Source organism: Carcharhinus amblyrhynchos, chromosome 10 (genome assembly GCF_965287045.1).
Source record: "Carcharhinus amblyrhynchos chromosome 10, sCarAmb.v2.hapA, whole genome shotgun sequence".
Lineage (NCBI taxonomy): Eukaryota > Metazoa > Chordata > Chondrichthyes > Carcharhiniformes > Carcharhinidae > Carcharhinus > Carcharhinus amblyrhynchos.
In genome coordinates, this window is record NC_137333.1 from 2,810,143 (window position 1) to 2,824,157 (window position 14,015).

At 44.9% G+C, this 14,015-nt stretch overlaps 1 protein-coding gene across 3 annotated transcripts in view; it reads left to right on the forward strand.

The window, feature by feature from the left end:
* The window catches only part of LOC145349516 (dedicator of cytokinesis protein 9-like), a 305,922-nt gene that overhangs the window by 230,549 nt on the left and 61,358 nt on the right, over positions 1–14,015 (forward strand). For 2 of the 3 annotated variants that reach the window (XM_080198064.1, XM_080198063.1), the window contains exons 36-38: positions 2,812–2,878; positions 4,654–4,701; positions 7,165–7,307. In XM_080198064.1, the coding sequence (XP_080054190.1) occupies positions 2,812–2,878; positions 4,654–4,701; positions 7,165–7,307 (258 nt within the window). The remainder of the gene's footprint in view (positions 1–2,811; positions 2,879–4,653; positions 4,702–7,164; positions 7,308–14,015) is intronic. The other variant, XM_080198065.1, reaches the window with a different exon arrangement.

Here is a 14,015-nt window from a genome sequence, read left to right on the forward strand (position 1 = left end):
AGATGAGACATTATTAGAGAGTTTAAAAGTATTATAGAGTAGAGATTTAAAAACATAAAATGAGAGTTAAAGATAGAATTAGAGGGTACGCTGGGGACAACTCACACAGAAGTCACTCCGTTCCTGCTCCATCTTTGTTTGGTGTTACACAAATCATTGGAACATCTCTGGGACAAAGCCAGACTTTAATGAGCAAATCAAACTCCAGTTCCTGAACTCAAAAGCAAAATACTGCAGACACTGGATGATATGAGTTGAGTTGAGTTGTGGTGGATGTTAAAACAGAAGATACAGGAAATACCACGCAGCACCTGTGGAGAGAGAAACAGAATTAATGTTTCAGGACCATTGGCAGCTGCTGGAGTTTAAATTTAGTTGATAAATCTGGAATGTAAAGTTAACCTCAGTAATGGTGACCTTGAAACTAATCATCTACTGTTGTAAACACTCATCAGGTTCATTCATGTTCTTTGGGAAGGAAATCTGCCATCCTCACTTGGCTTGGCCTACTTGTGACTCCAGAGTCACAGCGATGTGTTTAACTTTTAACTGCCCCTTGAAATGTTCAGTTCAAGGGCAGTTTGGGATGGGGAATGAATGCTGGCTTCACCAGTCCACAAAATGCATCACTTCGCATTTGTCTAAATTAAACTCCATCTGCCATTCGTCAGCCCACTCGATCAATTGATCGAGATCCCGTTGCAATCGGAGATAACTTTCTTCACTGTCCACTACGCCACCCACCTTGACGTCATCTGCAAACTTACTAACCACGCCTCTTATATTCTCTTCCAAATCATTAATATAAATGACAAATAACAGTGGACCCAACACTGATCCCTGAGGCACAGCACTGCTCACAGGCCTCCAGTTTGAAAAACAATTCTCTACAACCACCGACAGAAGCCAATTTTGTATCTATTTAGATACCTCACCCTGGATCCCGTGAGATTTAACTTGATACAACAACCTACCATGCGGTACCTTGGCAAAGACCTTGCTAAAGTCCATGTAAACATCATCAACTGCACTGCCCTTATCTACCTTCTTGGTTACCCCTTCAAAAAACTCAAATAGTGAGACATGATTTTCCACTCATAAAGCCATGCTGACTGTCCCTAATCAGTCTTTACGTTTCTAAATGCCTGGAGAAATAGGTGGGGTTATGGGGATTGTGGTCGGTGCGAACTTGATGGGCTGCTAGACCAATCAGCATGATCATGGCTGATCCTCTATCTCAATGCCATAGTCTCGTAACCACCTTCTTAAGGGCTAGCATTTATCGCCCATCCTTAATTGCCCCTTGAGAAGGTTAGTGGTGAGCCACCTTCTTAAACAGCTGCAGTTCATGTGGTGTAGGTACACCCATAGTGCTGTTAGGGAAGGAGTTCCGGGATTTTGACCCAGCGACAGTGAAGGAACGGTGATATATTTCCAAGTCAGGATGGTGAGTGACCTGGAGAGGAACTTGCAGTGCGTGGTGTCCCCGTGTATTTGCTGTTCTTGACCTCCGAGGTGAGAGTGGTTACGGGTTTGGAAGGTCAGTGGAACCTTGGTGAGTTGTTGCTATGGGCCATGTGGATGGTACACACGGCTGCCACTGTGTGTCGGTGGTGGAGAGAGTGGATGTTGAAGATGATGGATGGGGTGCCATTCAGGCGGGCCTGCTTTATCCTGGATGGTGTGGGGTTTCTGAGATAACATTAATATTGATTCATTCAAAGCTGAGTTAAAGAGTGCTCAATAAACCTTCCTAATAAATCTCAGATCAACAAAAATAAATTAACATTGGTCAGTGGTTGAGGAGGAAATGTGATTCTCCTCATCAATGTGTGAATAAAAGAGGGAAGGCAAGATTTGGAAGGTGTCATTGTAGTATCCCTAAATCTTCAGCCTGTAGATTTGGTTCTGAGTGACAGTTAGAACATAGAACAGTACAGCACAGAAACAGGCCCTTCGGCCCACGATGTTGTGACGAACGTGATGCCAAATTAAACTAAACCCTTTGCCTGCCTTTGGTCCATATCACTCAATTCCTCGCATATTTATGTGAGAATCTAAAAGCCCCTTAAACACCCCTATTGTATCTGCCTTCACCACCACCCCTCACGTTCCAGACACCTAAAAGTAAAAGTTTACTTATTAGTCACAAGTACGGCTAACACTAACGCTACAATGAAGTTATTGTGAAATTCCCCTCGTCGCCACACTGCGACGTGTGTTTGGGTCAATGCACCTGATCAGCAAATCTTTTAGACTGTGGGAGGAACTCAGAACAGCCAGGGGAAACCCACGCAGACATGGGGAGAACGTGCAAACTCCACACAGACAGTGACCCAAGTCGGGAATCGAACCCAGTTCCCTGGCGCTCTGAGGCAGCAGTGCTAACCACTGTGCCACCCCACTCTGTGTAAAAAAAAAAAAGTTACTCCTCACATCTCCTCTGAACTTTCCCCTTCTCACCTTAAGTGCATGCCCTTGATCCTTTCCAGGAAGGATCGAGCAGATTTGGCCATTCCCAACAATCCCAGAATCTTGGATATCCCAGAACATTGGGCAGTGTTTTGGGGTATTGGATTTCTTTGTGGATGCTGCCCTCTGTTGTTAGTTTATCGATCGCCTCTTGGTGCCTCAGTGAGAATAACTCCAGTCGCAAGTTCTTATGAGATTGTTTCACATCACAAAAGGAAAAGCAGCAGACGCTAGGGGAAAGTTAGATGTCAAATCCATATCGTTACTTACAAAATGAGGACTGTTTACTCTCTAATTATAATTGGCAGAATAACATGGAATTCTTGGTTTGTTTTACAGATGCACTGATTACTTACTGGAACAAGGCTTCGACCACTGAGTTGATGGACTTCTTCACAATCTTAGAGTGAGTTAATCTGAGCAATGATGCCTTACTGATATATCCCGGGGTGCACCTGAATCTCTCTGTGGGTAGCCAGCAGGCTCGATGGGCTGAAAGGACTCCTTCCACGATGCAACCGTTCTATGAGTTATATGATTCCCTTTATGGGCGGCACAGTGGGTTAACACTGCTACCTCACAGCACTGGGGACTTGGGTTCGATTCCCAGCTTGGGTCACTGTCTGTGTGGAGTTTGCACATTCTCCCTGTGTCTGCGTGGGTTTCCTCCGGATGCCTCCCACACTCCAAGGAGATGTGCTGGTTAGGTGGATTGGCCATGCTAAATTGCCCCTTAGTGTCAGAGGGACTAACAAGGCTTGGGATTACTGGGATAGGACCTGGGTGGGATTGTTATTGGTGTGGGCTCAATGGGCCAAATGGCCTCCTTTTGCACTGTAGGCATTCTATTCTATGATTCTTTGAAAGTTATTGAATCTACTTCCATCTCCTTCCAGATCACAACAACTCGTTCAAAAAAAAGTATCTTGATCTCACCTCTTTTGCCAGTTTGCCATAAATCTGCTTCCTCTGCTTAATTTCTTTCCCATCAAACTTATTTTTTATTTAGTAAAATGTTATTGTTCAATCAGATGGCAAATTATAGTTTTTTTATTGTTGAGCATTGGTGAAAGGACAGACAAAGTTTTTCATCTTGCACTCATCATGACATTTCACAAGATCACAAATCCAAGGCAACCAAATTCTCACGTTCTTCTTTCTGCCGTATGCATTGGGCAAAGTACAGACCTTACTCAACCAGCTGCTGTTTGCAAAACTGAAAACATAGTGTCCAGCAGTGGCACAGTGGTTAGCGCTGTTGCCCCACAGCACCAGGGACCCAAGTTCGATTCCCAGTTTGGGTCACTGTCCGTGTGGAGTCTGCACGTTCTCCCCGTGTCTGCGTGGGTTTCCTCTGGATGCTCCGGTTTCCTCCCACAGTCCAAAGGCGTGCTGGCTAGGTGCATTGGCCATGCTCAATTCTCCCTCAGTGTACCCGAACAGGTGCTGGAGTGTGGCAACTAGGGGACTTTCACAGTTACTCCACTGGAGTGTTAATGTAAGTCTACTTGTGATAATAATAAATAAACAATATTGGATGTGATTCCATGATTTAATAACATTTGCTAAATAATCCTGAGTGTGCTAAGAGTTATGTTGACAACCAATTTAAGATAGTCAGTTAGGCTTGCAGTGTGGTGCATTTGTATATACTGGAAGCTACATATGTTAATAGCAGGAGACCTGTTCTTTGCGAACTGAAAGAACATATCCATACGTTGTGACTGTTGCAGCTAAACAAGTTAAGTGACAACCATTCACTGGTTCATTCCTTAGGGCAATACCTTGACCAATCAGAGTCAAGCTGCTTGGTTTAAATCTCAAACAATGCTTGGCAGTTAATCATCAGTCACCATCAACTAGTGCAATTTCCATATGTCCGAATTCAACTAATAAGCACCCACTAATCAGCATTCTCTCCTAATACAACATAAATTTGTTGTCTCCCTTGGGTTTGTACTTTGTTGAAATATCCTCCTAGGCGCAAAATGAAAAGTTTTGACAAAAATGTCTCTTGTATTCATCTATACTCAAGTTCTGTCTTGCAAAACTACAATTCTTGTTGTTCTTGGTGGTAATTACTGACTATAGTTTTGTTTAATCAGAAAACATAGACCTGTTGGGCCGAATGGCCTGCACGATGTAGTACCATGCTGAATATTAAATTTCCCTTCTCCACAGAGTCTGTCTCCATCAGTTCAGATACATGGGGAAACGTTACATTGCAAGGTACTGTTATCAATTCTACTCATGGTCCTGAAATGTCAATCAATGTTTCTTGAAATTCTTAAACTTGGATAAGGAGAGAGGATTTGCATTTTGGCGGTGCCTGTCTCAGGACGTCCCAAAGTGTTGTACTGTCAGTGAAGTTCTCTTGAAAGCACCATCACACTTGAAGGAATTGCCAACTTGCTCCCACAAACAGCGATGTGCTAATGACCTGCTAATGATTCGAGCTTAAATCGAGTCCCCTTGACCTTTTAACGTTGATTCAAAACCCCATTTTGCCCAAAACTAACCCCACAGCCACAAAACGAGCTTCATTCCAGATCGAGACAACAGTAGTGGTGCGAGTTCGAGAAGGCTCTCAATTTGCATTCCTTTCCTCAGACAGACGTGCAGTGATCGGCATGTTTTAAAACCCTTCACAAATTAAAAGGTGTTTCATTTATACGGGAACTGATAGGAGTCTCCCAGTGAAACAAGTAAATTGTTCGGTTTCCTTTTTTAAGTGATTTTCAGTGACATTTTAAATCAGGTCAGTCACAGGACTGAACTGACTTATTAAAAATACTTATTTCTTTGCGGTAGGCTCTTTTTTTTAGGTGGTTCGGGGAAGTGCATCTGCTTACCACTTTTAAATGCACTGCGGAGTAATTTTGCGTGCAAATACAGTGAGGCTTTCTATAAAATAGTATGTTGAATAACACTGGAAAGTTCTACAGCTGTCAAAACGCGAATACATTTTTGCAGAAGCTTGAAGTTTAACCAAAGTGGGAGAACTTTGAGCTCACTTTGTCCTCACCTCTCTCCTCTGTGTTGATGGCAAACCCGAGAGTGTGCGGGGAGAAGTTTCACTCATTTTTCCAAGATGCAGAGTTACTAATTTTAGCGTGACACTGAATTGTCTTCAGATATTTTTTATTTGCTTTGAAAACTGATTGCACCTTTTCCAACGGCTGGTGTAACTTAAAAAACTGTGATGCTTTATTCCTGACGGACTAATGGAAAATTGCATTTCTATTTGATATTGCCTTTTTATTTCGTTGGTTATATTTCCTTCATAAACTAACCTTGTTCTGGTTTTCATAGTAGTAAGTTCTGGTGGTGGTACAAAGCGGTCAACTCGCCATTTACTCTAACACCCTTTATTTTTCTATTTCGCATCCTGTATGCTGACAACTGCTAAACCCTCCCTCCCCCAAAAAACAAGTAAATGTGTATGGCTCCTTCCCTCTTGCTCGGTAAGATGTGGGTATTTTGCTGCTTATTTTGTGTGTCTCCGTCGTGTTTTGTTTCAAGTCTCCGCTCGCCTTGTAGCCGTTTGACAAACAGAAACCGCCTTCCCTGTCCCATTCTAACTCTCGCTATTGATGTGCTAACACCGACTTAGAAAACACGCTCCCTTGCTTGTGCTCGCTTGCAGTGACCATCGTAACTTCACATCTCCTTGTGCGCTTTTGTAATCCGTCAATACTGTCCTTGTGGTGCGACTGGGTTTTAACTGTTAGACGTGCCTGCCTCCCGAGGCACCTCGCTTTCTGGGAGAAAGCTGGCGCGTGCAAGCGTTGCCGTTTTGTGTGGTTGCGTTTTTATAGTTAGAACTTCTGCTAACTCGGTGCATGCACAGTTATACTGTTTTAACCTGTGTTGCCTTTGCCAGCGCTGGGGTAGGCAGCAGTGAGAAGCAGAAATGCTTATCAAACTGTTACTGAAGCCTTGTGAATTTTGAAATATATTTTAAGTAAAAACAGACGCTGTTGTAAAAAAAAACCAGGCAAGACCCCGTCTCCAAATCACTTTATGAAAAAAACCTCGCAAAGCGCCCAACAATGTTCGCCCCACAGCCTAAACATTGACAAACCAAACTAAATCTCAGCATCTTCCCTGGATCAATGGGTCCAGTTTCACCAAGTTGAGCGCACATCAGTTTATTGCCGTCACAACCGGAGAGGCACCTCCTCACCACTAAGTGTGTCCAGTTGAAGAGCAACTCCTGCTCTACCCATCTCCAGGCAAACCCAAAAATGTGTAGGGTTAGGTGGATTGGCCGTGCTAAATTGCCCCTTAGTGTCAGGGGGACTTAGCTTGGGTAGATACACAGGGATGTGGGGATAGGCTGGGTGGGACTGTGGCCGGTGCAGACTCGATGGGCTGAATGGCCTCCTCTGCACTGCGGGGATTCTATGTTTCTCTAAATTGTTTTTAAAAAGTTTGGTTTTTGCTGCCACTGTGACGGCATTGTTTATTTCCTGCACGCACACAGACGGGTATTAGTGACCACTTTGCATTTGGAGAGACAGTGGGGTGGGTGAAGAGACCCGAGGTAGTTTAATTGGAGCCATCGCTAAACTAATCAGGTTAGACTCAGGAGAATCGCACAACGAAGTAACGACTGCTTCACTAACACTTGGCTTCTGCAGCATCGTGCTGACATTAACCTTTGCTCTGTCCCATTTGCCCATCTTGCAGGAACCAAGAGGGGTTAGGACCCACCAATATTGCACATGAAAAGAAAGCTCAAACGTTGCCTGTTTCTCGCAGTAGAGCGGGAATGATGCATGCCAGATTGCAACAACTCAGCAGCTTGGATAACTCTTACACTTTTAACCACAGTAAGTCTCGTAGCCGCAAGGGTGCCTTTATCAGTGAACATAGAATCACGGATAAAAACACTAGTCCCCCCCCCACTTCCCGACCTCCGGACCACCCCCAGAGCACAGCCAATGGCGATCCACATTCCTGACTGGTTGATACGACGTACACTGCAGGAAATTGGGAAAAGATTGGTTCAATGTTTTAAGTGGAACCTGATTATTTACAGCCTTATTCAGATTCATGTCATGGCCTTTGATAGCTTGTGAAGTGCTCCCTGTATTTACCTGATCAATACATATTAATGGGTTTTATGTTTACTCAAAGTCAGATAATGTCATTTAAAACTAATTATTAACGTTCCGAGGGAGATTTGGGACTTGGTTAACTGGGTCCTCAGTATATAATTTACAAAGTAGCATAGAGATACTCATTTCCAGTTGTTAAAACCTCCAGGCATCTGTAGTTTTGCAGCACAGAAGGAGGCCATTCGGCCTGACTTGTCTGTGCTTGTTCTTTGAACAAGCTATCCAGTTGGTTCCACATTTCTCTCTCACTCCCAATCCCGTATTCTTTACCCTACATTGTTGTTCATTTTCCCCTACAAGTATTTATCAAATTCCCTTTTTTCTTGAAGATTACTAGGGAACTTCCTCCCACCTCAGTATTGGACAACGCGTTCCAGGTCATCGGAACTCTCAATGCTTTAGAGAAATAATTCTCCTAGTCTTCCATCTGGTTCTGTGACCAGTTATCTAAAAATCTGTGTCCTCTGGTTACTGACCATTCGTAGAATCATAAAATCCCAACAGTGCAGAAGGAGGGCTGCACCAACCACAATCCCACCCAAGCCCTACCCCTGTTACAATCTCCCTGACATTAGGGAGCAACATATCATGGCCAATCCACCTAACCCGCGCTTTGGAGTGTGGGAGGAAACCAGAACACCCAGAGGAAGCCCACGCAGACATGGGAAGAATGTGCAAACTCCACACAGACAGTGGCCCAAGCCAGGAGTCGAATCCAGGCCCCTGGTGCTGTGAGGCAGCGGTGCTAACCACTGTGCCACCGTGTCGCACTAATGAGCTAGTTCCTCCCTGTCCACGCTACCAGAATCTTTCACAGAGAAAATGTTATAGAACTCGGATAGTTTGTAGGTTCAGAGTTGAAGGTCGGCCTCTAGAGTTCATCTTGGTGAACAGGCAGCCATGCTTGGAACCCCCTGCTGATTTCACACCCTGGCTAATCGCTCAAAATTCCCTTCGTTTTGTGGGATATTCCATTGAGAAACCTTAACCGGCCATGATATCACGTGACTGAATCAACTACTGTCCTGTCTCGCTGGAACCGTGCACCCAAAAGCACAAAGTTCCAATTCCAGTCTTTGTCTCAGTGAAGTTTTTCTCTGACAAGTCTGCGTTTTGCAGTGTCAGGAACTTTGCTTAGTCTGACATGAGGTAGACTTGCCTTTGCATGTTGGAGCTTTGAATGGAAAATTTCTGACACTTAATAATGTCACACATCCTTAAATCTGCTTGCCTCAGGAGATAGATTGTTGGTTCTGTCATTCACAGTCCCAGATTCCCCACTGCTGTGGCCACGCTATTATCATTCTTAATGAGCTAGGGGGTTGTTGTCACGGTTTGCTTGAGCAGTTATTTGATGTTGCTACATTGGGAGAATGAGGGATCTTAGTGAAAAATATAAGATTCTGAGGGGACCTGATCTTTAGTGGGTGAATCTAGAATTAGAGGGACACAATTTTAGAATAATTTGATTTGATTTATTATTGTCACATGTATTAGTATAGAGTGAAAAGTATTGTTTCTTGCAAGCTATACAGTCAAAGCGTATGGTTCATAGAGAAGGAGACAAGAGGGTGCAGGGTGTTGTGTTACAGTCATAGCTAGGGTGTAGAGAAAGATCAACTTAATGCGAATTGGGTCCATTCAAAAGCCTGATGGCAGCAGGGGAGAAGCTGATCTTGAATCGGTTGATACGTGTCCTCAGACTTTTGTATCTTTTTCCCCACAGAACAAGGTAGAAGAGAGAATGTTCGGAGTGCGTGGGGTGGTGGCTGCTTTTCCAAGGCAGCAGGAAGTGTAGACAGTGTCAGTGGATGGCAGGCTGATTTGAGAGATGGACTGGACTTCATTCGTGACCCTTTGTAGTTTCTTAAGGGGAGACGAGAAATTCCTGGTCTCTCAGGGGTCATTAGTGTTTGGAATTCTCTCCCCCAGTGAGGGTAGAGGTTGGGTCATTGAATATATTCATTGTTGGTTTCGATTTTTGATCAACAAAGGAGACAAGAGTAATGGGGGCAGGCAGGCCACAACCACATCTCAAATAATGGACCGAATGGCCTAGCTTCTATTTCATATAATGGGGAATATAATATTCTACTGAATATGATACGCGAAAGCAGATTTGCTGAAGATGTTTCCCAAAAATCCTGATTTGCGAGTGAAAGCGAGGAGGGTGGGAAGGTTGCAGTGGGAAGAAATAGGGAAGGGGAAGTTAGTTTTCATTTTGCTTATTTCATTTCATTAAGCTTTGAACAGCGTAACTTTTCGTGCTGGAGTCTTGGAGTGGAGGTGAATCCAGAGCCTTGAGATGTGGTGTCGAGAGCAGTAACCACCCAGCCAAAGCTATGAGGGGAGGCGTGTGTGAGATGAAAACTTGGTGACTGATTTTATGAATGATGGAGGAGTGGATTGTTAGAACGCAGAGTGCTTTGTCGTACGCCGTGGGGAAATAGTCAAGACATAGACTGTTGTGTGAGAAGGAAAAGAGAGTATGTGATGTGGGGGCTTGAGGGCAGGAGGGGAACAGATAATAGGGCTGCATTTGAGAGGGGTGGGTTAGTGGGATTAGTTTCAGTCGCAAACCTTCATCATAAGCTGGACACCTTTGTTCTGTGAGGATTACCAGCAAGGGATCTATTGCAAACACTGCTGCATAATAATGTATCTGTTATGGCTGTAGGTTAGAGTTGAAACTTTGGGTTTGGGTACCCGTTACTGTGTAGAATCTCCATCCGCTATCACTGTATAGTCAGTTAGTGTACATTAAAATTCAAATTATCCATTCATTGTTTTGTCTCCTCAAACACTCGCTAGTGACTTCCCCTAAATAAAAATAATGGGGTTGGTATTTGTACATATAATCTGTTTAAAAAACCATTGAGGGAGGTGATGGCATCACTCATCACTCAGTATCACTTATTAACCCAGAGACTCAGCTAGTTAGGGTTTGAATCTGGCCAAGGCAGATGGTGGAATTTGAATTCAATGAAAAAAACCTGGAACTAAGAATCTACTGATGACCATGAAACGATTGTCGGAAAAGCCCACCTAGTTCACTAACGTCCTTTAGGGAAGGAAATCTGCTGTCCTTACCCGGTCTGGCCTACATGTGACTCCAGAGCCACAGCAATGTGGTTGACTCTCAGCTGTCCTTGGGAAACTAAGGATGGGCAATAAATGCTGGCCAGCCAGTGACACCCATGTCCCACGAATGAATAAAAACAAAACCTTAAAAATGTTGCCAGTTCTATGAAAGGTTGATGCACTAAATTAAAATGTAATTCCATGAATCAGGTTCCACTTATTTCACATAACAAGGGATCTTCACATTGAACTTTTCTGAGATTTCGTTCAGTGTACACAAAGTTTGGGGGGTGGGGTGAAATTGTGTTGTCACGTTGTTCGGTTGTTTAAAAGCCAACAGGAATGTGAGTCCCTGCATAGACTGTGTGCTGGTGCCAACAACTTAGTAATGAAATGAACTTATCTCTGTTTCCAGTGTAAGGAAGCTGTCCAGTGTACTTGGGATTTCTGTAGACAATGGTAAGACACAGCGAGGTTATCTCTGAGACACAAGCAGAGGACTGCGGATGCTGGAAATCGGACACAGAAAATGCTGGAAATTCTCCGCAGGTCTGACAGTATCTGTGGAGAGAAAATAGAGCTTTCGAGTCTGGAGGATAGAACGTAGAACGTTACAGCGCAGTACAGGCCCTTCGGCCCTCGATGTTGCGCTGACCAGTGGAACCAATCTAATGACCCTCTAACCTAAACTATTCCAATGTTATCCACATGCCTGTCCACTGACCATTTGAATGCCCTTAAAGTTGGATCCTTTGTCAGAGCTGAAATGTTGGTTCTAGTCTCTCTCCACAGATGCTGTCCGACCTGCTGAGTACCTCTTGCACTTTCTCTTTTTTTATTGTTGCAAGTTTATCTCGTTGGTTTAACGTGTCTGTTACTCTGATCGCTGTCAGACAGAGGTTCCCAAATTTGGTCTCTTTTTGCTGCTGTCCCTTTTGTGGACTGCGCGCACGTGCTTTTAAATTTAAGTTTATTTATTATTATTATCGCAGGTAGGCTCACGTTAACACTGCAACGAAGTTACTGTGAAAATCCCCTAGTCGCCACGCTGCGGTGCCTGTTCGGGTCCAGCGAGGGAGAATTTAGCACGGCCAACGCACCCTAACCCGCACGTCTTTCAGACTGTGGGGAGGAAACTGGAGCATCCGAGAGAAACCCACGCAGACACAGGGAGAATGTGCAAACTCCACACAGACAGTGACCCAAGCCGGGAATTGAACCCGGGGCCCTGGCGCTGTGAGGCAGCGGTGCTGACCACTGTGCCACCTTGTGTTTTGCTCAATTGATGTTGAAGTTGATAGCTCAGTGTTTCAGCAACTTGGGTCTCCCTTAGTGATCAAATTCTGCCCCCTCTTTGAGTCCACAGTCCAGTCGTACCGTTGGAACTTGTTGGCTAAATCATTCCTCAGATCTGCTCCCATGTTGCTGAGAAACTGTGCGGAGTGTGCATGTTCTCCCCATGTCTGCATGGGTTTCGTCCAGGTGCTTCAGATCCTCCCACACTCCAAGGATGTGCGGGTTAGGTGGATTGGCCAGGCTAAATTGCCCCTTAGTGTCAGGGGGCCGGTTAGGGTAAATGCATGGGGTAATGGGGATAGGGCCTGGGTGGGATTGTGGTCAGTGCCGACTTGATGGGCTGAATGGCCTCCTTGTGCACTGCCGAGAGTCTGTGATTCACTGAGACTGCAACAGTTAACTCCCGGCTCCCCCCCGGTAAGACCCCGAGCACTGGGATTTGTGCTAGGCCAGCCCACCGCAGGAAAGTCCAGTGTGACACTGTCAGTGACTTGATCAATAGCTGCTCTCGCTTCCCCACTGTAAAGAGAAAAGGCTGCAAAAACAAAATACTCCACAGGTCTGAGAGCGAAACAGAGTCAACGTTTCAGGTCCACGATCTTCCATCAGAACTGGGAGTACTTGGGGGCGTAATAGATTTGTAACAAGACAGAGAGAGGCCTGGGAAGGAACAAGAAGGGAAGGTCTGTGATGGGGGGGGGGGATAGCAGGAGGGATTAAATGGGAAGTAGGATGATTGCCCTTGGCACGAGGAATGGGGTTAATGGAACAGTGATGAAAGAAAGAGTGGATCTTGTGGAGATGTGAATGGAAAAAGAAAATCATCACTCCCTACTGTCTAAAAATAAACGAGAACACAAAAAGAGAATAGAATATGCGAGTGGTTAAATTGTGAAGGTGTTGAATTGATCCAGAAGTGGTGACTTGATTGAAATTTTTAAGTTGCTGAGGGGGGTATTAACAAGGTGGATGTGGAGAGGATGTTTTCCCTTGGGGGAGAATCCAGAACTAGGGGGTCACTGTTTAAAAATAAGGAATCTTCAATTTAAAGAGGAGACGAGGACTTACTTTCTCAGAGGGCTGTGGATCTCTCCCTCAAGAGGCAGTGGAGGCTTTGAATATTTTTAAGGCAGAGGTAGATAGATTCTTGATAAGTAAGGGCGGCACGGTGGCGCAGTGATTAGCACTGCTGCCTCACAACACCAGGGATCTAGGTTTGATTCCCGGCTTGGGTCACTGCCTGTGTGAAGTCTGCATGTTCTGCCCACATCTGCGTGGGTTTCCTCCGGGTGTTCTGGATTCCTACTCAGTCCAAAGATATGCAGGTTAATCTCACAGGCCTTGCTAAATTAACCCTAGTGTCAGGGGGGTTAGCAGGTTGTGGGAATAGAGCCTCAGTGGGATTGTTGTCGGTGTTCTGTTTTTGTCCCACACTCCAAAGATGTGCAGGTTAAATTGACCCTGTATCGGGGGATTAGCAGGGTAAATGTGTGGGGTTGTAGGAAAAGAGCTTGGGTGGAATTGAGGTCAGTATAGGCTCGATGGGCCAAATGGCCTCCTCCTGTACTGTCGGGATTGCATGAGATGCTGCAGCCCAGAAGTATATTGAGGTTTGTTGGATAACTGCAGGAAGGCCTGACAGATTATTAGGCTGGGACTGGGACCGGGAATTAACATGACAAGCCCAGACCTTTCCCCTCCCAGTTGGGACCAGCCCAGGGGTGGACAGATGTCTGCAGTCGGAGGTGGACTGGGTCTGTGGGCAGTCTGGCTGGTGAAGATGGGAAGCAGTGAATCACAGGCTTGCTTTGAAGGCGGTAACTTGCAAGTTTAATTCTTTCCAAGAATTCCTGGGAGAGATCACATCCTTAGAACATCCGGAAAGTGCTTTACAATCAATGACAAACCTTTTGAAGGGATAGTCATTGCCCAAAAGCCATTATAACTACAAGCTGGGCAGTATCAGGAAATCTGAAAAAGGCAAAATGAACGATGGAAAAGAATCCAGTGATTGAGAGATACAGAGATCTTAAAGACTTCATC